Source organism: Seriola dumerili, unplaced genomic scaffold, assembly GCF_002260705.1.
Source record: "Seriola dumerili isolate Sdu_G_001 unplaced genomic scaffold, Sdu_1.0 BDQW01000138.1, whole genome shotgun sequence".
In the NCBI taxonomy this organism is placed as follows: Eukaryota; Metazoa; Chordata; class Actinopteri; order Carangiformes; family Carangidae; genus Seriola; species Seriola dumerili.
Window position 1 is genome coordinate 15729943 of NW_019174393.1, and position 23214 is coordinate 15753156.

General features: G+C 42.5%; 1 protein-coding gene across 2 annotated transcripts in view; it reads left to right on the top strand.

The window, feature by feature from the left end:
* The first annotated feature begins 207 nt into the window (after positions 1-207).
* The window catches only part of ntf3 (neurotrophin 3), a 40621-nt gene continuing 17614 nt past the window's right edge, over positions 208-23214 (top strand). The window contains exons 1-2 of one of the 2 annotated variants that reach the window (XR_002665246.1): positions 232-319; positions 2241-2287. Coding sequence is in view for 1 of the 2 variants with exons in the window: in XM_022749585.1 (XP_022605306.1) it covers positions 302-319 (18 nt within the window). In the remaining variant the exon portion in view is untranslated. Of the gene's footprint in view, positions 320-2240; positions 2288-23214 lie in introns of those variants that run through there. The other variant, XM_022749585.1, reaches the window with a different exon arrangement.

The following is a 23214-nucleotide window of genomic DNA, read 5'->3' on the forward strand; positions in this document are numbered from 1 at the left end:
CAGTGGCAGCATGCATGCAGGTCTTTGCAGTAACATGCGCCAAGAGCCATCTGTCCTGTAACAGAAAGAGCCGCGTAGATTATGTTGTCCAGAGAGAGGGAGAGAGAGAGAGAGAGAGAGAGAGAGAGAGAGAGAGAGAGAGAGAGAGAGAGAGCATTACGCACACCCTGATCCTCTCCACACAGAACCAGTGTGGCGCACAGGCAGGCGGCAGCCCTCAGAAAGTGGGAAGTTTTCGCCATTCTGTCTAAAAATTAATCACCTTCATGTCGACTCTGTTGGATACTAACCCGCCGATGCTATGGTTACCTTTATTACGGTAGGAACACCTTTGTTTGTTTGTATTTGCTGCTTCATGGGGCATTTTTTTTTCTCGCCGAGGAACTATTCGGTTGTTGGGGACTCTGGCACGAAGGAGTGACAGAGAATGAGCCAAACTGTTCAACATGTTCAAGGTGACAGAAACTCACAAAGTTGTACTTGACGTGCATCAAATGCTGTGATGAACACGGAGTTGCTGGAGTTACAGTTTGCACGAATAGCTTGAAAAAGTTTTGGAAAACTGAATTTGGCACCGCAGTCGGGTCTAAATTGGTTTTATGTGCGGCGGATTAAATGTTTGAGTTTGGTATAACACGGGTGGTGCGTGATGTATTCAGGGACTTATTTCTTCTTCTAAACTCGAGCTTTGGCAAGTTGAACACAGCAGAATGTGAGACACAACGCGCCGTGCGCTGCCTCAAGGCAAAGCAGCGCGGAGAAACTCACTTCTCCTGCCTCTCTCTCCCTCTCTCCCTCTCTCTCTCTTTCTGTGCACAGGTAGACAACAGGGCTGGGTCTTTCCACAGCTCGCTCACGCACACAAACATAAGAGACTCCTGCTGTTTTCAGTTGCACCCGGGAGCCTTGCTCCTTCCAAAGGCGTGCGCTCCCTGTTGGAGGGAGCGGAACTGGCCCGATGCGCACGGGAATCACCCCTTTAGATGTGGTTGAGTTTGTGTCTTTGGATTGCCGCCGCGCTAATTGTGCCCCGGCTCGCTGTTATAGTGGGAGTGAAAGAGGATATGTCACAGTTAACTCCCAGCACAAAGGCGGACTCTGCGTCGAGTCAACCTTCCTTCCCGCCCTGTGCACTCCTTGGCCCGTGTGCATGTGTGCATGTTTGTTTGTGTATGCACATAGACTATAGCCAGTGCGCAGGAGCTGGAGCTGGAGCCGGGGGACTGCCTCTGAGCGCGAAGAGCTCCTCTCTCACTTCTGAAACTTACCCAAATTTGACTTTTTGGATAGATGCAAATGATAATGAAATAAAAAAATATTGTATCTGGAATGAGTGGGTGTAAATAGTCCATGTGCCAGTAACGTCCAGAACAAGAGTATGTGTCTGAAGTAATAAAGTTTTGAACTTGTTTAAAGAAAAAACGAGGCCGGGTTGGGTTGATGTCTGCGTGTGGATCCATTCTGCACCTTGTTATCCTGGAATTAGAGCCAAATAGTCTAATAACCCAAAAATGCTCGTGCTGCCTGTGTGCGTGTGTCCAGTCTGATTAAATAACTTGGATTGTCTGTATGTCTGACATGACATGTGGTCTAGGCAGCTTTGCATAATGGCGCGCATCAGTAGGCGTCTTGAGCCTTTAGTGGATGCTTTCCTGCTGCTGTTGGAGTCCACTTATATGTGTGTGTACGTGCGTGCGCGCAGAGGCCGCTGAAGCAGCTGTTGCAGCGGCGGATTTGACGCAGAGCCTCTCCGGCACACAGCAGGACAAGGAAACTAGGACGCAGCGAAGGAGGCGAGAGAGAAGGACCAGTTCCATTCTGTTAGTCCCCTTTATGGGCACTTGAGTAAGAAAAAAAAAAAAAAAAGCCTGAGAGAGGCTTACTCCTACAGCTGTGGGCTGTTGCGTGCATGTTAGAGCTCTGGGTGCAGTGCAGCTGGAAGGTTTAACAAGGCTCATTTTGTGTTTTACTGCAGGAGAAAGGAGAAAGGAAAGAGTGAGGGGTGTGAACAGATTAGGAGCTGGACTCATGGGGAGAACATAAAGAAGATGAGCATAAAAAGGGGCAGAAATGGCTCCCAGGTGGTTTAACAAACTGCTAGCTGAGATTCCTGTTGTTCCTTTTTTGGTTCTGCATTCCAACCTTTTTGTGCTTTCTCCCTCCCCTCCTCTATCTGCTCCACTCTCCCCTTCTTCTACCTGTTTTGTTTGTTGGCCCACTTTCTTCTATCTGTGATGCAGGATGTGTCGCCTGGTGACAAATAAACAGCATCGCTCTTATAGCATCAAGGTTCAGGAAGCAGCGGCAGGAAAATAAGAATGAGTAGAAAAGTCTAATATAAAGACTGAAGTTTAAACTGCAGTTTAATGCAAACTGATTCTGTTCAATGATACTGCACAAACATCTATCAGGTTAAGTTATATGTCTACCTGTGAGGTGGGGATTATGGGAAAGTATGCTTTATTAACTTTCCTTTCTAATTAGAGGTTTAAAATTATAATATGGAACTTTTCCACGTTAAAATATTTAAAAGTGGCCAGACTTTTGTGATATATGTTGTTGAGTTGTGTTCTTACATTTTCCCAAATGTCTCCAGCACTTTTCAAACCAGAAACATCAGTGATCTTAATCATGGTAACGTTTCATTTGGTCGCCTGTCAATGACGTCATATCCTCTGTACACATGTGTCAGTGAAAATTGACTTTTTATCTAGTTATAAGTCACATTTTTAAGATTCACTTTTCAGATCTTTTCAGGTCGTTTTTGATGGATATTTTAACCAGATGAAGGATTTTAGTCATCAGGCGTCTGGATCTTAAGATATCACAAAAAAAAGAAAGAAAAGCTGAGCAAATGTGAGCAGCAGTTCGGCTCCCAGTGTCCACTGAACAGCTTCAGAGAATCACTGATTCTTTAACATGGAACCACTTCATTCAGAGTTTCTGCTACATTAAATCACTGGGTCTGTTTGTGTTGGAGGGGAGGAGACCTCTGTGGATCTTTTGTCTTAAAGAGGCAAAAATCTCCTCAATGACTGACATATAAGGAATCCTAACGGTGGTGAAGACAACAACTCCCATGATCCCACGCTACTTCATGACTATTGTTGATTGAGGGACCCACAGCGGCAGAAAATGACATATTGTGCGTTTAAATCAACAAAATAATGTTGGTCACTGATGAATTGTGAGCGGATCAGAGCAGCGGCCGGAGGCTTAGAGATAAAGGGTGGATCGCTGGTGTTATCCCATCACAGATGTTTCATTAATTTTAGTTCATGACACCTCCAGAGGGACTGACTGGAAGTACTAGCGTCCTCGAACCTCCCTTTTCTGGAAATCTGTTCGGTCAACACATGCTGTTTCACATTTCTTCGCCTCTTCTCTTCTCTGCCGTGTCATTGCGTGTAACTCAATTTACAGCCCACATTTCCACATTTCCAGAAGTTTTACAATTAAATCTTCCCCAGAATAGCAAATCCACTTTGATCGTGTCACAGAATCCGAGACAGTCAGGAGGAGATCACTGATGTTAGAGAAGTGTCTGACCTGCGGCAGGAACCTTTAAGACCAAAACGCACAGAAAACCTCATCTCAACTCAACAAGAGCAGTGAGAGTGAGTAAGATTTCCACGGGCAACTGTCCAGGGGGCCTTGAAGGGTCCTGAAAGTACTGCAAAGTTACTGTATGTCAGCTGGTTTTGGTTGAATTTAGTTTTCTGCCTTGATGAAAGTATTTCGTGTTTTTCTCTTAAGGCTTTGAAAATGAGAATATCTCCCTGCAGGATCAGTCTGAAAGAGTTTCATACGTTCAAAATGTACTGTCGTTCTCCAAAGACAGGTGGTTATATTCAGGCCGATACGCTAATTATTAAAGTTTATATAGTGCTCACGCGGTGCGTACTCCTAAACAAATCTAATCTGCCACAGACTTACACACATATTTAAAGTATGCTTCCATCACTGGTTGCATGTAATCTAATGGGAACTTGGACGTGTCAGGGTCTATCTACAACACACAGAAGGTGGTGGATGGGGCCTACCAGCAAACTGTGGCCCGGTCTGTCACCAGCTGGCAGAACTCAGACTGTAGGAGATGTTAAGTTACAGGTGAGGTGAGCAGAGCTGCGATTTGTCAACCAGTTCACCTGTGGCTCGAGGGCGCTCTGATGTAAGATTCAGATCTGCAAATTCATGAACGCTTTTGTCTTCTGGCTTCGTAGCAGCTGCATTTGAGTTTAGAGCATGTAGTGAAAATCTTAAATCGTGGACTTAGAGATCATCCGCTCAAACGGCTACAGTCAAACATTTATTTAAGAGACATTTGAAACACTTAATATACAAAACTGAAGGAGGAAAAGGATGATGCGTGAGAGTGAGTGCGAGTCTTGGATTGTGAACTGTGTATTTTATATAATGGGCCTTTTCCACAGCAGACACTGATTTAGGAAAAGCACAGGTGTCACTAATAATGTGAACATAACAGCAGATATTCACTAAGTCAGGTTCCTTTGCACTTCACGCATATTGTTTTTTTTATCAATACACCAACTTGCAGAAAAAGATTTTTTTTTTTTTTGCCATATTTCGACTTTGAATTTCTGGCGTTTCGACCCACGTCACCGACAGAAGCACCGGCAGTAACTCTTGTTGTTGTTGTTGTCATAGAAGTCCCATCCATCACTCTGCAGCTCCAAAAGCACTTCATGCTACTTGCACGTTGTTTCTGCTTCTCAAAAGCGTTTTGTAATTAAAGTCAAGTGGCGCTCAAGTGCTTCTCTAATAGATTTGTGTTAAATGTGGTGTCAGGGTGAGGGTCAAGCATCTGAACCGTGTTCAGGCTTTTGTAGCTGCTCTTCAGACGAGCTAAGCTGTTGAACATGAGCTTACAGGATTTGTGGGTACTGAAGTCAAAAAGAGACGTAATATACTTCTAGATAGAAGTATGAGCAGGAGTTGGCCCGTGATGTTTCATTCCAAATGGATGAGATTGGAAAGATGTTGGTGAGTTCAGCCTGTATTTTGGAGCACCCCCACCCCCCCCACACACACACACACACACTTCAGTTGTTCTTCTAGCTGTGCCTCTCATTCTATATGATTGCAGATCCACAGCCCAGCCTGCTCCGAGATGGTTTACACATTTAGCCGAGTGTTTATACGCCGCACATTCTTATGGCTGGTTAGAGCAAAACATACTGTGAGGATGTGGATGAGGCGCAGGCGGCCCTCTCTGCCGTGTGGAGCAGAGACAGCACAGTGCAGAGGAGTGCAGTGCTCACACATATACATGTCAGGACATTCATTTAGGATATTCATTCATTTAAACTTTGACCCCGCCTCTTACCTTGATGTAAACGATGCTAAATCTAAACTGTAGTCCTGACGAAATGAAACTTTCTCTCCTTGTCTGTTTTTATTGTCTTACCTACATTTCCCTGTGAGGCAGATAGAGATCATGTGGTTTCAAGGTGAGGCCCAGCGTTCCCAGCAGTTCAGTCATATGACAGCTCAGTTCTCCTCTTTCTGTCCATTTTGACCCGCTAATCTGCCTCACTTCTGTCTCAACAATTTTCTTTATCTCCCTCACATCCACCATCTGGATCTTTATGTTCCTCGTTTTTTCCCCCCTTCCCTCTCTCTGTCTTTACACCCCCCCCTCTCCATTTCTGAGTCTCCCTCCCAGCCGGTTTTTCTTTCCATTCTCTCTGTTTCCACATTAAAAGGTAGCCTCAGTGACCTCCTGATAACATGCCCATCCTGATACAGCTGATCACTGATAGAGCTGACCGTGTCACATTCCCGTACAAGCTTTCTATTTATCTTTCATTTAGTCAGATTAATTAAAACCTAGCTTTTTATCTGTTACACTGTCCTGTGAAAACTGTATTTCCAAAATGTCCACTTTTCACGAGCTAAGAGAAACAACAGCCTGGGTTTGTGACAATGCATTTTTCAGAAAAGTCAACTGAGTTTTAAATGATTAATTAGCTCGAGAAGAACAAGACATTTCTCAACCCACACATGAAAACTTACTCCCCCAGTTCATATGAAAGATTCATTATCATTAAATTTAGAGATACATGGTTTCCACTGGACAGCGACAGTGTGTCGGTGTGAATCTGTGACCATTCCTCCACATTAACCCAAATGTCAAGCTTGATTCCGTCTGGATGTGATGTAGCTGGATTGTATTTAAACCAGTAGCCTCTATGACACCACCCTCAGGTTTCTAAAGAGCAGTTTTGAAGCTAAGAGGGAGCTGCTGTGCCATCGCCATCTTGGCAGTGCCTGACTCTGCCCCTAACTCCTGGCTAATTCAAAAATGGGCAAACAGGTGGTGCGTGTGTGGAGCTGAGACTTTGGTGCATGCTGGTTTACGGCAAGCATACACTCACCCACCTGTCACCCAAAGAGGCCATGCCCTCAATTATGCAGAACTTTAACCCTAAATGAAAAAGTGAAAATTCTGTAACTTTGTGATGTCACAACAAAGCAGTCACCGCTCTCAGCCCCGCCCCAAGCCCCGCCACCTGGACCCACCATCCAACCTTGCAGGATTTGGTTTCTCTGAGTGTTTACCTGATTTACCTATTTGTTGGATCACTCAGAAAACAGTCAGCCAATCAGAAGAGGGGCTCAGAGCCTCCTCTCTTCTTATTGGCTCACTGACCTGTTGTTAGTAGAGCTCCCAGGAGAAGCCTGAGAGAGGATGTAAAACTACATTGAAATTGTTTTTGGTTCTTAAAACCAGAAAATATATCTTCTAATGGATCAACACTTCAAATAAAACACAGGAAAAGGACCTTTAATTTTTGTAGTTAATATAGTTAGCTTATTCAAATGCATCTCAGCTGTTGAAGTGATTTTAATGTTCAACATTGTGGGTTAATTTCCAACTGTTTGTTCTTGTATTTTATGTCATTTTAATCAAGTTACCAATGAACGTATTAATAGACGCTGCAAAGTTATTATTAATTATTATTATTGTAATTATTATTAGAATATTAGTGTGCTTCCTGTATCAATACCAGTGGTGGAAAAACTGTTCTCTTCCTTTGCTTAAAGGCCCTGCACACCCACACAGGTGTTTTCAATTACTCTACTGACAAGATGGATTAGTCAGGTTGAAGCTGATTGGACTCTGTTGGGTGGGCTTTAAGTGATGTCATCAAACTCGGTGCACTAATAACAGTGATGACTGTGTGAACTGTCCCACCCTAACAGATGTAACAAAACTAACAGGAGAGAGATGGAGTTTGGGAGCCACTGGTTTTACCTTTTACAATTCATTGGATCTTTATTGTAAAATCTTAATCTAAAAAGTAACTAGAAACAACAGTTTTCAGATAAGTAGAGTAAGAAATACAACAGTTCCCTCTGGCATGTAGTAGACCAGAAATATAATAAAGCATGAAATAGAAAATGTTTTTGAGTAAATGCACTAAGTTAGTTTCCACTGCTGACCAGTACCTATTGGATTTAACTGCTTGAGCTATTCCTGCCAAAGAAAGTACACATGCTCTTGTTGGTTAGTCTGACTGTCAGCTGGCTGTCTAAAAAAGTTACGCACACATTTTCATTGAATGTGGTGGAGGATTATATTTGGTGATTATATCAGATCAAGATCTCAGCCCTTTAGCCATTAAGATGATTATTGTGTCCCAGTTAAAACTATGAAACTTCGGCCGAAGTCAAGTCAAATGTATTTCAAATGTGTGAGTTTCAGTCCAGTTTTTGTTGAAGGACTGTTGTGTCTCTTCCTTGTCTTACATAGATGATACTACCAAAGAGGCTGTTTTACCTCTCAGATGGTTTGATGCAGTAGATAGGTTATTAGAAGAAAACGTAGGAAGGTCAGTGTTGGTGTCTCTTTTGATGCTTTTAATTCTTTACTGGGATGAAAGGACACAGCCCCAATGTGTCTGTGCCTGTTGTATAATCACAGCTCAAATACTTGGGAGCGGCCATTTTCATTCTCTCCGTATAGAATGAGATGCCTATAGGTGACATCTTTGTGGAATGATGTGTCAGGTTAGTGGCCACCTTTGATATTTGAGCTGACAGATGTTCAAAAAGGCCTGAGGGTGAAACCTGCTGCCCGGTGTCTCAACCACACACTCACACACACAAACTCAATCCCTACTTGTCCCCTCGTTTGGTTTTCCTCTAACCCCAACATGAGACTAATCTCAACTTTAATCTTTACCCTGAAGCCAAAATCCTAAACCTCACGTCGGCTGCCTAAGAACTAAGAATCGTTGAAGGAAGAAATGTTCTCAGTGGTCTCAAACATATGGACCATGTGTTTTACTTTTCGGGTAGCCATGTTTACACACACATACACATTGTCATGTTGTAGAGTTTGAAATTAGCTTGAGATATAGTTACTAATCCGTCACAGTTCTTTTTATGTACCCTTTGTCAAAGTTAAAGTCACCCTCCACAAATGTTTCAAGACATAAAAAGTCACTGTTTTGAATAATATTTTGTATCTTATGACGTCTCCTGCTTCACCGAAAAGTCCATTCTCAGTGTATGTGCACTGGAAGCACATCGGATTTGGGTAAACTGCATTTTGAATAGCGACCGGCTCCAAACTAGTTGTGATGTCACAAAGTCCTGCCTATATGTCCACGTCTTAAGCGCCATTTGTACTGGATTTGTTTCTCTAGGCGGAGGGGGGGGGGGGGGGGGGGGGGGGTTAATTGAGTCAGGAAGAGTGTGTATGTATACGAAACATATAGGCCTCATGGGAAGCAATACAAGGACAAAAAAATTTAAGCCATCAGTAGAGAAAGACCTCATAAAACCTCATTAAATGTGCTGTTGTAATATCAGCTACAGGTAAGGTTTGGTATTTTCTTTTGAGCCCTGTGTTTTCTTTCCTGTATTTGTTTCCAGTTTGGCACCATTAAAAGTAGGCCAAATTAGCTATTTGCAGTCCCTGTTTGCAGTGCACCCATGATTGTAGAGACAACTATCACTGGATTACTTTGAAACTGGAGAAAACTTTAAAATCTTCTGTTCTGTAGCGTCTGTATTTTATGCTTTCAAAGTGGATTAGTGAAGGTTTAGTTGCAACAGAAATCGAGTTAATAATAAGATAATGAAACCCCCAGGAAGTGCAAGTCATGCTGAATTATATCAATTTGTTTTATGTCTGTGTGTTACGATGTGACTGAGTTATGACTTGGAGAAGGATTTATGACTCAGATTCACCACATGTAGTGTCTTTATCCTTCAGTGCCCCTGAGGAGCACAGTGGATATTTATTTCTCCACCTCCCTGCTGTCTGAACGGGGCTTTAAACTCAGATTTAAGGTGAACACAGAGAAAATTTCCTGCCTCAGCAAGAAAATGTAAAAACAACAATCTAGTGTCAAACTCTGCGTCACTCAAAAATCCAAGTGAACTAACAACAGGGAGAGCTAATTCTGGAGGGGAGGGGGACTTTAAATACATTTTTTGGGGGGTAATGTCTGTGGGGTGTGTTCATGTGCTGGTTGGAAACTGGGACACAAGTGTGGGGATGGTGGACGGGCAGCGGAGGTAAAGTAGTGCCATTCAAATCCAGACAAGCGTGCTGCTATTGGAGCATCCGGCTAAACGCTGGGTTACATAAAGTTGTTTTCCATCCAATACCAATCCAATATCTGTGCATGGCACCTATGGCACGCTGATAAACTCTTTTCAAAGTGGATGCTGTTTATTCCTCAGTTTCTCTTGTCAGGAACTCCTGCCTCTTTAATGTCCCTGCTCAGGCCTGATGGGTGATTGGATGTTTAGTCTGTCGACTAGCCTTCCCCCAAAGCATTAGCTCAGTCAATGTAATCAATATTCTAAAAGCTCCTATCAGATCAAAATCTACTCTTGTGCACGACCAAATGTTGCAGGCTCCTCTACTTTGGTAGAAACTGTTTTTGATCCCAATAAACTGATACCACCCTGCTTTTATTATTCAGTTGTTTCCCATTAAAGCTTGAGTGGTTTTAAGCACAAGTGCAGGGCAGATGAGCGATACATGCACAGAGACTATTTTTAGAACTTGTTGGACTTCAGTGTGACATCTCTCTGGAATAACAGCAGCCCAGTGTTTAGTAAAAACAATTAGTTAAAGCAGAGGGGAAGAAAAGCTCCCTGCACTGCTCACTTGTGGTACAGAGCAACACAACCTCTTGCCACAGTGCGTGAGGACGGACGGTAGGGGTGAATATGGTTGTGTGTAATAACCACCGCAAAACACAAACCATAAATCAGGGATTAGACTGTCAGACTTCTTTTGTACTAGAAGTTACTTGCAGCTCTTAAAAAGGAAAATAATTGGAGTAAATTAGTGCCATTTTGTATCAAACACTGATGATATTCCAAACTACAATAGCTGACAGCAAGGTTATAATAGCTTCGACCTTTGGTTTTCAATTTTGGTTTAATTATTTTGAAGCAAAGCAGGTTTGCTTGTTTAGTTTTTATTTTTTGAAAATGCTTAGTTTTAGTTTCGTTTTTTTTTAGTTTCAGTGATTTTTGTACTATTGGAGATTTGCTATTGGACACAGCAACTACTTGACATCACTGATACAGTGAATGTTTTGGACACTTAAAGTGCACATGCACCGGCCGTACACTGAGAGCCAATCAGCTGTGAGATACTGCTCCATCTGCACAGCTAAAGAATTGGAAGATAGATTTCATGTCTGATCAAAATGCTCTGCTTTTGTATAAAATAAATTGACTAAGATGAAAACTAAAGACATTTTTTCTATGATTTTAGTTTATTTTAATTAGTTTTGTAAACACACAATACAGTTTCAGTTTTATAAAGCCTCATTTTAATTTTCATTTCAGTTAATGAAAATATTTTTTCAGGTTTAATTTTCATTATTTGTAAGTTAACGATAATAGCCTTGGCTGTTTTCACTCGTATTTACCTTTCACTTACATCATTATTAATGTACTTTCACAGTGAGGACATATCATGCCTGCATACCTGTCATCTCTTCTGTATATTATTTGCATGAAATGTGGTAAAAAGTCAAACTTGGTAGCATACAGAGTGGAATTCAACCAGTGAGAGAATGGGACAGAAACACAGATGCTCCAGTGCAGCATGCTACAGTAGTTTTACTTTCCTCACACTGCACAGAATTTATGTTTATATGTTATAAACACAGCCGTGTTAACAAGGTAATGTTTGGAAACGAGCTCTAAGCATAAAGTACAGCTAATGTACAGAAATGTTAGAAACAAAGCGCTCCTTATAACTTCACTGAGAGTTGTCACATTTTGAACTTTTCTTCAGTAAGTAAAACAGTGACACTGTACTGTACATACAGTACATGTGCACACTGCAAACAGGAACTGCTAGTAGCTCATTCTGCAGACTTGTAATGGTGTCAATTCGACAAAATGTAAACAAATATAAACAAATATAGGCTTTGCTGGGACAACTATGTCAGGGGATCATGAAAGTCATTAGAATGAATCTCTAGGGACTTTGAATATATGTAGGTAAGTTTCATGGTGATCTATCCAACAGTTGTCAAGATGGAGCTGGATTCTGACAAAAATTTTGAAATATTCAGGGTTCGGTCATTTCGGGCTTTTAACGGTCAGTTACAAGATTCCCACATGTGTAATCAGGGTGAACAAGCTGTGAGCATGGTAACAACAACAACAACAACAACAACTGCGTGACAGGGTAACACGAACCAACTGCATTGGACTCAACAGAACAGCCTTTCAGGTTCAGGTCGGGCTCGGTTACTACTCTGTCAAACTCAGGTTGGGTTCCGACAGTAACACGCGAGTGGAGCTGCACTCTACACTGGACCACAAAAATCAACCTCATGGTGGCACTGAATAAAAAGTCACTATAGTCATTAGGATTCAACCTCTGGGGACTATGAATGCCTGCACGAAATTACACGACAATCCACCAAACAGTTGTCGAGATCTTTAAGTAAGGACCAAGCAAACCGACGGACAGACCCACCGACAACGCCAACCATAGAGCCACACCATAGCATGGCTAAAAGGAGTTTGGTATGTTACATTTTGACTATCTTTACACTCCACATTGCCTTGCGACCATCACAACTTTCTACTCCAGTTGGGACTGAAATCTGAACTTGAAAATAAATTCAACTGAGCAGATCAATCACAGTTTTGGCCGCTGAGGACCGAACAGGAGAAGCCCGAGTAAAAAAAACAGAAAGACAAATAGCACCATGGTTGGTTTTTGGACACAGTCCTCACTTTAGACACGGTCTAAATGCTTGTATCAAAGCTTGTATTGAAGCGGAAATGTGGCTTCTTTTGTCACAGTTGCTCATTATTCTTTTCAGTTATTCCTCGTGGTGTGACAGGATTCATGATGTGTCCACGCATGACCAGATGATTAAGGCCCGGCCAATTTGTTTGCTTTGATGTTAGAGTGCTTAAGTGCTGGTTTGGATGGAGAATGTTGTCATGTTTTAAGTGAAGAATATAAATTCCAAAAAAAGTTGAGTCCCTTCTGAAAAACGGACATTCCTTCTTCTGAAGTGATCGCTGGCCCAGGAAAAGTAGACGCCAAGACACTGAGCTTGAGAAAATGCTAATTTGACATTGAGAGCTTGCCAGGAACTTTGAGTAAGAGATGTGTTTTTGCCATTTAAACATCTGTTTTGACTTACTGTGTATTTTCAGGTGTAGTATTTACTGTAATGTGTTTTTGGAAGGCAACCCCGCATATCTTTATACAATAGCTCGTCATCGCTTCACAGTTTGTGGTAGAAGGAAATAAGTTTGCTTCTCAACAGTAACTAATTCTGAGATGCTGCAAAGCCAGAAAATGTAGAAATCCCTCTATTGGCAAACCAAAAATAAAACCAAATAGTCTAGAGCCAAACAGTTGAGAGATCATTAATCATCTGTCATGTGATGCTACCTGCTGTCAGAGATCAAATAGATATCGCCTGATAAGAGATTAAACGTATGATATCCGTGTTCCTGAGTAGAAAGCTCACTTGCCGCTGCTTGAACACTGTGTATCTCACTTCAAGAGATTTTTTAGATGAGAACCAAAAACAACACGACACAAAAAAAAAACTTGAATAAATAAATCTGATGTCTCTGAAAAGTAGTGGAGGACAGGATACTGTTCTCCAGCACACAACACATAAAGCAATCTAGGTGCTCCCGTTAAAGCTATGACTCATCGTAAGACTGCTGCCCTGAAATAGTTAGAACCTGAAACATCTTGAAATATTGATGAATGTCAGACACAAAGTGTTTTACAGTGTTAACACATACATGTCCACAGTCATGTAACATATAGATTGAATTGGTTGAGGGATGCTTTTATCCAAAGAACCTGACAGCACAGTTACTGCAGGTGTTTTTTAGAACTGGCACAAACAGACACATATGTTTGAATTGACTTTACTTATGGTGACATCATTCATACTGAAACCTTTACACTCACCTAAACTTGAACCTGACCCTATAATCTTGAACTCACAGTCTGTAACTTCTACCGCTCGGGGTCTCTCAATGAAAACAGTAACAAAAGACGGTGTTCGGTGACGTTGTGAAGTAGCGTGGGATCATGGGAGTTGTTGTCTTCCCCATTCCCCCACTCCTTCAGCGTCAGTCATTCAGGAGGTTTTTACCAGGAGCTGAATTATCCGCAGAGGTCTCCTCCTCTCTAGAAGGAACAGACCAGGTGATTCTAACCAGTAAAAACACTGAATAAAGCAGTTTGACATTAAAAGTCAGTTTTTCGTCGACGCTATACGGCAGACATAGGGCGTCGAGGGAGGGGCAGGGAGCTGAGACTATCGCTAACCTTTGTTTTGATTGTTTCTCTGATAATTTATGATCCAGGCGTTCAGGAGGTTTTTTTTTTACTACCAGCTCAATTATCCACAGAGATGTTCTTTTATCCAGAACAAACAGACCAGGGGATTAAAACAGGCAGAAACACTGGATAAAGCAGTTTCACATTAAAAATCAGTGATTCATCGATGCAGTTCGGTGCACTCAAAGCTGAGCTGTCAGCATTTACTTGGCTTGTTTCTCTGATAATTTAAGATCCAGTCATCCATCTGATGACTAAAATCCTTCTGTTTAAAACACATAGTTGAAAACAACTGCGGTTTCAAAAGTGTCATCTTAAAAGATGTGGCTTAAAACTGGATAAAAGTCAATGTTGAGCTGCTTGCAGACAACCACAACACTGACACATCCACATAGGAGATATGATGTCATCGACAAGCGACCAAATGAAACAGAGTGTTAATATGATTAAAATCACAGATTTCTCCAGGTTTGAAAAGTGCTGGAAACATTTGGGATAATGTAAGTGCACAATTCAACAACATATATAACATGGGTCTAGTCATTTTTAAGATATTTTAATGTGGAAAAGTTACGTTATAACTGTAGTGTACCTAGTTTAACCCTTTATGTATTCTTGTATTGCATCTTCCACATAAAGTATTTAGGTTTAACTCCTGATGTTTTTATATATGCTATTTAAATGAAAAAATAGTGACTTGACTAGTGAGGAACAGTCAAACGTTCTCATGTTGGAGTAATGTCCTCAGAAGTCTGATCTTTGTGAGAACATTTGGTGATCCGAGCATGTGTAACTTTACATAAACATGTGGCCCAATGGTTATAATAAACTAGAGCAGCACTGAGAGAGCGCAGACCTCCGCCAAGAGCAATGACAAACAACATACACCAGACTCCAGAGGAAAAAAATTCAAATTCAAATCCAAATCCAAATTTAATGGGTTCGTCCCTGGTCCAGGCTCCAGCCCCCCACCGAGTTCGGTGCAAATCGGTTCAGTATTTTTTGAGTAATACTGCCGACAAACAGACAGAGTGAAAACATAACCTCCTTGGTGGAGGTAGTTATGGGATGATGGTAAATGGTAAAGGGTAGTGTTACAGCAGGGTGAGTTGAGAAGAGTCAGGAAGTCAGTGAACTGATTCTGTAATGTCTGTTAGCAAATATCTGGTTAACATTAGCCACCATAAGCTAACTTTTCGTTGGTGTTAGAAATAATAATAGCATAATGTAGTTATCAGTGTAGTTGTCAGTCTGGCTGTAATTTCCACCATCTTTCCTTGAACCATAGGGGAAAAAAAAAAAGAAAAACTCACTTCAGGATGACAGTCAGATGACAAACAGAGCCTGGGAGAACAAAAACAGCAGAGCAGATCCTATCGAGAATAAATTCATCATGACTTTTGTTCCAGAAGCTCAGTAACTGTCTGAAGTTGTTGTTGACACGCTTGTGAAAATTTAGTGCAGCTCATTCTTTCATCACTCGGGCGACGGCTGATCATGTGCGCTGCATGTGACACATTGCGGTGAAGACGCGTTAGACTCTTCTACCACGGTCTGAGAGCTAATTAATGGATATTAAAGGATGTCAAAAGTTTAAAGGAAACAAAAAATGAAATAAATAAAAGATGTTATAGTTGATAGTTGTTATAACACTATAAATAATGCTGTGTCTCTGGCCACATGAAGAGGCCTCATGGTTAAAAATGAGCGGCAGAGCCTCTATTAATGCGCCTCTCCTCAGACTATATGTGCGGTGTGTACAGTTTTTTCTATGATTGATCTGCTGTGTGTTAATTTGATTAAACACATTCAGTCAGGAATATATAACATCAGCGCGCCTCGGTGGCTCACCTGGTAGAGCGCCTACCACATGGGCTTAGTCCCAAACGCAGCGGCAGCGGGTTCCAGTCCGACCCGCGGCCCTTTGCTGCATGTCATCCCGCTCTCTCTCTCTCTCTCTCTCTCTCCTACTGTGCTGTAACAATAAAAGCAAAAATGCCCTAAAAGTTAACTTAAAAAAAAAAGAAGGAATATGCGACAAAAAAGCAAATCTTAGAATGTCTTCAAATAGATTTTGACATATGAACCTTCTTCAAGATCAGGTACTAAAGCAGAACCCAACTTAAAATTTGCAATTAAACTAGATCCGCAAGCAGGTATACTGGGGTCTAAGCTCCTGACATAAATGATAATGGCGCATCAACTGTAATGAGGAGCATGGGTTCACTGAACTCCGACCCTCGTTAAACTCGACCGCCAGCCGGACGCAAACAAACTGATTTTTACCGACTGTTGAGATCAGGTGCTCGTGTTGAAGATCTCTCCAACTGGAGTAATCTTGTCATCAATACATCTCATCTGAGATCAGTTGTCTGCCTTTTCTCTAAAACGCAAACACAGTCAGCCTTGAGCCTTGAGTTTTGTGGGGCCCTTTCAGTTCTAGGGTCCAGGGACGGTTACCCACTTTGCCCATTTTCCCCGGGCAGTAATCTAACCATGGTCCCTCGACCATTAATCCATTAAATACTACCATAATACACACACAGACACACACACACACACACACACACACACACACACACTGAAGCAAGGTCAAAGCCACTGTTGAGCCCTGCAGTCTATTCCTGTGTCTGTGATTCTATTAGTCCTGACACTGGATTAGCTCCCCTGATCTCTGCGGCTGATTTGGGTTGGTTATTATAACCTATTACTGCTCGCTCTCTCCCGGTCCGCCCCGTGCGAGTGTTCAGATCACACAGTTCTCAGTTGTCAGCCCACTCCTGTGTTCAGTCTCTGTTTCACTGTCCTCCTGAGGCTCCGTGTCAGGCCTGTGGAGACGTTGTGCATTTAAGTGTTGGTGTGATATAAAGTCAGGTTTACTTAAATGTAACTCTAGAGTGCTTTCCAGAAACAAATATGTCACAAAGTGCTTGGGGAGAAGCAGAAAACTGATTAAAAGACGAAGGAAGAAAAAGCACAAACCCCCTGTTCAGTGTGTGTGTGTGTGTGTGTGTGTGTGTGTGTGTGTGTGTGTGTGTGTGTGTGTAAACAGAGTCAGAGTGGACCTTGTCAGATGCAGGATATAATGGAAACCACATCAAAGCAGTAATGGATTATTTTCCTTCATCCTCCGAGCAAAAGCGCAGACATCTGACACTGCGGCCAGTCTTGTTTTGTCTGTGTGTCCTGTAGTGGACAGAGGCTGTCGTCTTCTATTTCTTCACCTCTCTGTCACACACGGACTAAACAGGCGTGTGTCAACACTGCTGCACTCGTTTATCCGACGGACCCGACAGAGAGAGAGAGAGAGAGACAAAGAGAGAGGGAGAGAGAGAGAGAGAGAAACAAGTGGCACAGAGGGTTAGGAGGCTGCGAGTTCGCTTTGCCGCTCCAACGCTTCAGCAGCTGGTTTCACTCATTAGATCAACTCCTCAGCTCAAAGTGCGATGGCTCGGATAAACACGAACACATTTCCACTCCGTTATGATGAGACCCTCATACTGTGGCCTGTCAGTGGTGACATGCTCACCTGCTGCTGCATCAGTACTGTGAGTTTACGGAGTTTAATGCCACATTTGGCAAAACCTTTAAAGGACAGTCCGCCAATTTCACGTCAAAGCAACACATTTCCACTTTTTAAAAGGTCCCATATTTTACACTTCCTGTGTTTCATTTGAGGTGTTGATTCATAAGAAGATATAGTTGTGATTGGGCGGGGCTTGGGGCATGGCGAAGAGCAGTGACTGCTTTGTTGTGACATCACAAAGTTACAGAAGTCCTGACGGCTGGTTTCAAGGCTCAGTTTCTGAATACAGGCTGTGTGCATTTCTCTGTGGACTGAGCGCTTTGATACTTTCACAGTATTAATATAGAACCTAGACCTGCTTTATAATCAAACAACACATGGACATCTACCTTTATAATATATGGAACCTTTAATTATTTAGACCACAAAAACAGTCAAGTCAGCTGACACCACGTTGGCTTAGAGAATACAATTTTATTTCATTTTTTAATCAAAGAGCCTGCGTCATAAACTGAGCATGTAGACTTTGAAAGAGGTGTGTGTCCACCCAGCAGAGAGAACACGCTAATGAGTTGCATTATGGGAAATAGAGGTTGAAGCATACTTAGGACTACAATTCGTCATATCTCAACTGCTGCTGGTTCGATTCTCTCACAAGTTCCAAAACCTTCATGTATGTGCAATAGTGAATAAGCAAAGTCTTTTTTTAAATGTAAAATTACATCTGTTCACCAGAAACACATTGTTACTTTGTACCAGTTTCTGGAGGATGTTATAGTCACTTTTGTCTCCACAGGAAGATCCATTTAGTTTCACAAGAGTAAATCCAAACCATACTCTAAACAAAGGTGCCCTGTGGACTTTTCTGATTACATTCAGTGTTACTCAATAAAATACTGTGTTTGAATCCTTGAGTCCCTATGAGCCTGAATCAATCGCGCTCAACGTAAAACACTGGCAAAGCAGGTTTTGCTTCACATAAACTGTATATTTTGGTTGACCCGCATGGTTCCCCGCCGTGTTTACGCGCCTGCAGTCATCTTCTTACCCGCCTTTGCAGGCACACTGCTGCGCTTCCTGGTGCATGGTGGCTCATGGTGGCTCATGGTGGCTCATGGTGGCTCATGGCGGAAGCACTAGCTGGGATGTGTGCTGCGTTGTGAATGTGCGTCCTCATATGCATGAGAGCCAACAAAACAGAGCCCCCCCCCCCACTTTCCACTAACCAGCAGGGTTCATGTGCAAACTACTGATGCTAAAGTTCAAGTGTCAAAACGTTCAGGTTTCTCAGTGATCACTTGTTGCCATTTGGAGCTTGTTATCATCCCATTTCTTTTTCTTCTTTTTTTTTTTTTTTTTTTGAGGTGAAATCATTTAACCTAACTTTACGGGCAACCTCAAATGTTAGTGGTGTTATTTTACCGAGGTCAGTCCTGTAGTAAGAGTCCATTTGAATTTATTTGATGCTTGTTTTCTGGTCTGTAACATTTATGAGAACCATCTGTGCTCAGCTGTGATTGTTTAGTGCAGCTTTTAGCTGACAGATCGAGACGCTGACAGACAGTAAGCAGTCATGAGGTCCAGTGCCCTGCCAGCACTTCTGATGGGCTCCCCAAAACAATAAGGAAGTGAAGTGTGGTCAAAAGTTAAACCAATGATGTATCCTAGGTTTCCCTTGCTGCACTGTCTCCACTACAATGGTACTGTTTCTGGCCAATCACACTGGATGTGAGCGTGATAGTTCAGGTTATTTGACGTGGGGTTGTGTGAGGTAGTTATCTACAGTCAGTGTGTTACCTGCAGTAGATTCAGATCAGTGCTCTGCCAGTTTAGAGAAGCAGCAGGAGCACAGGCAGAGGAGCTGAGTGATGAGCTGCTGCTGACAGGGACAGCAGAAAAGAATGTTTCAGCCACTTAAAAAAATGCCCACAGAAAAACACTAATATCAGTTGTAGTGTACACTTTATTTTGAATATTTTCCCCCACTTTATCTTGCTGTCAAACACACCTTTCCTATGGCACTACACTTTTCAACTGTTGATCCGCCATATTCCCATACACAAGTACACCTAGCTTAGCTCTTTCTAACTCAAAGATCTACTCTGTGGAGTGATACAGTAGGTGCTGTAGTTGCAGTTGTGCGTAGGAATACGGTAGTTCAACGGATCGCAAAATGTAGTTCCAAAGGAAAGAGCTGCTTGACCGCAAGATAAAGTGGTGAAAAATATTAAAAATAAAGCGACACTTCAACTGATATTTGTTAGCTCATCACTCAGCTTGTGTGGGGGTCACTTTTGAAAGCGTTTCAACATGTGTTGTGGTCACAAACACCTTCCTGTTTGGATCTGCCTGTCTTTGGAATTTAATTGAGCTAAACGTTGTGTAATTAGATGTGTGCAGCAGGAATAGTAATAGTTGAGCAGACTGTCAGGTATTTAGAGAGCGACATTCTCGCTTGTGCAGTCAGACATGTGTTTGTCTTCATCTGTTTTCTCTGTCAGGTGAAGGAATGTGTACCTGTAGGTATGTACATATGTACGTACATGTACTCTGCGTTACAGGTCACTCTTCTTAAACAAGTATCACTTTGATCTCAACCTGCACATAAACTCTGCCTGTTTTTCCATGCCACACACTTTAACATCACTTTCCCTCTCACACACGCACACACTTAACACACACACACACACACACACACACACACACACACACACACACACTGCACTGCAGCCGCTCACTTTTGCAACCACACTCGTGCACAAACTAGTTTTCTCGAAGGATAATCACCATAAATGCAGATGACTCACCTGGCTCAGGGCAGCAAAACATTAAGAGGGTAAAACACTGTTATGATAGGAATTCTGCCCTTCCCTGCACTTACCTTATCACCCTGGAGGTGAAAAGAGAGCGAGGTGGGGGGGGGGGGCTGGTGGTGCAGGAAAACAAGGAGGATAAGCCACTGGTTGTTGCAGCGTGGGGGGTGGTGGTGGTGGTGGTGGTGGTGGTGGTTGTTGGGGTTGGGGGGGTCAGATTCGCTCTGTTTGCTGGTGTCACTTCTCTGCCTCTACAGAAAGGGACAAGCAGAAAAAGTACATTTGCACCTATTTGTTTTTCACTCAGGTTTCTCATCCAACAAAAACACACACTCATTTTATTTTTCAACTCCTTTAAAAGGAAACTTGCACCTCAAGTTTCCACGTGTGTAATCCAAGGCTTCAAAACTCCAGGATATTGCAGGAATTCCCTGATCATTGGAAAAACCTGCAGAGCCTTTCCAGAGCTGATGGCAGGACGTTTGAGAAAAATCTATTTCATTTAAATGATTTTTTTTTCATTTTCTCTATCTCTTTGGCTGTCCAGAGCCACATAAAAATACTTTGGCTTTCATTTGCAGTAACCTCAAGACCACAGAAGCCACTTGTAAATAGTTGTGTGATTAAATGGAGCCATTCAGCATACCTTGGATTCCAAACATACAGTAATTGCAGCTATAAAACTAATGTGACTGGCTGTGTTGATCACTTTATTTCTGTTTATGTTGACACCTCCACCAAATCTTTTTTTTTTTATTTCAAAGAGCTACAGACTGGATCTCTCCTTCTTCCATTCTCTCTCTCTCTCTCTCTCTCTCTGTGCCGTAACATCTGGAGTCAATTGGACAGTATTAGGGCTCAGACATTGCCGGGTCAAAATCCCTCAGGAGGATTTGTTGGTTTGGCACACTGCTCCGCTAAGCCCCATCGCTAAGCGCCCTGACTGCATCATCACTGGGGTCTCCACGGTAACTACAACGCACACCATTCACGCCATGGTCTCAAATTGACACAGTTGTGGTTTCCTGAGCTGGCAGGTTTCCGCTCGGAGCCACAAGGAGAAAAGAGTTTTAAGAAATGGGTCAGGGTTGTTTTTATTTTTGATACAGTAAAATCCTGCTTCATGATGATCAGGAGTGCAGCCAGTGTTGAATCAGGGTCTGATTTACAGTTTCTGTGCCACATGTCATTTTTGTGCCAAAAGCCCCACTGAGTTTAGACTCCAGCTGTTTACAGTGTTTCAGGGGGAAACTGGTCAGACGCTGCTGGTGGTCCACACTTTGAAACAGCTGTGTCCTTCATCCTACATGGGCTCTGGGAACCTCACACACTGATGACTGTCATCTGGGTCAGAATCCATAGCTGTGTCTCGAGTCATTCTTCGAATGATGCATTTAAAGACTGACTGCGTCACATTGGAGCGACTAGGGCGTCCCATTTCAAAGGCTCCTTCAAATACGGACAAAGATCATGGCTGAACCCATCCTGAGATTCATCGCATACCAGTGATGAATCGCTGTGGAATCACTTCTCAAAAACAGGAGTGTGGGAGACTCTGCAAATAAAACTGCAGGCTAGGATAATTAGGAAATTCTCCGTGGACTAGACCGTCTCATTTTGGTTTGGCCTCCGCAGATGATGACACGTTCATAGGCATTTGTAGGATGAGCCACAGCGTATATTTAGACATGGGAAATTTTTTTTAATGTCAACTGTCTTCATTCTGTGATCTTTCCTAAAAGATAATATTAAAAATGAACATTATACCTGTATTCAACGCATAAAACTTCTGTCCGCAATTATCTACTAGACTTTCAATGTAAATGCTCCTCTTACGAACCTTTGTGTTGTATTGTTGCTTCTGTCCTGCCTGTCTCATCTGCGTGTTCTTATTCTAGATATTTCAAGTATATTCCTAATACACGTCATCACCAGTGACTCCGACTACAGCGACTCTTGTTCTCTATCCTCTTCTGTGCTGCCCAGAGGCCTCCACACACTGTAACCGCCCCCTTTAGTGTCGAGGCAGAAAAACATTATAGGCAGAGAGGAATCCTGCGTTTCACCTCAGCGACACTGTCGCCTTTGTTTGACCGTCTGCGTGGATCTGTGAGCTTCTCACTACCAAACTAAGCCACAGAAAGGGTTAGGGTTTCACGCTTGTGACACATTATTTGGAAGTGTGAATGTCAAAGCAGCACCTCCTCAGCCTTTAATAGGTCTTTATTAATGTCAAACACCCTCAAGGCCTTAGCGGCGGCTGTTAAAACTTAATAGGTTTCTCCACTTGTGCTGTTCATGTGCAGGTTCAGCTTTTTAAGGTTTTTTATTTTATCTTTATTTTTACAGTTAAAGGGAGCACCACCTATTTCACACATCAGAAGGTGGTTACAGGTGTCGGGGAGTACTACTGTATGCTTTAGGCTACATTAGCTGCTACTAGCATAACACACCCAAATCTCAAATTGTCTGCAGTTAAACTCGGGGTAATGAAGGTGCCAGGTTTGGACGAAGCCACTGGATTAAAAAAAACAAAAAACAAAAAAACCAATCCTTTTTTTTTTTTAACGATCCATTGTACGACGCCAAATCAGTGGAGTGTTTGTTGGCAGAGCCACCGTGAAGCATATATAGCCTAGCTGTGCTGCAGCTCCAGCACAGTGGGAACCTGTTTGACTAATCTGATTGCTTTGCTGAAAGTGTTGGTTGTGTAACTGAGTTAGTGGAACACATGCACATGTAAAGCCGGCAGCGTCCATCTGAAACAGGCAGTAAAAACAAAAAGGCTTGGAGGGCCTGTCTGAGAGCGTGACAAAAAAAAAAAAAAGATAGAAAAAGACTTGAATTAAAGTGGCGTGTTTGTTGTCCCTGCAGGGATTTGGGAGATCTCAGCGCTGATCTCAGAGCTTTTAAATTCGCGGCTCTGCTCTTCAGTGTTTGCACCATCAGGTTGGGATGACTCCATGAACAGAGATCTTTGGAGGCTGGTGGGCAGAGCACGTCATTACTGCTCTCCTCCTGCTCCACATGCAACA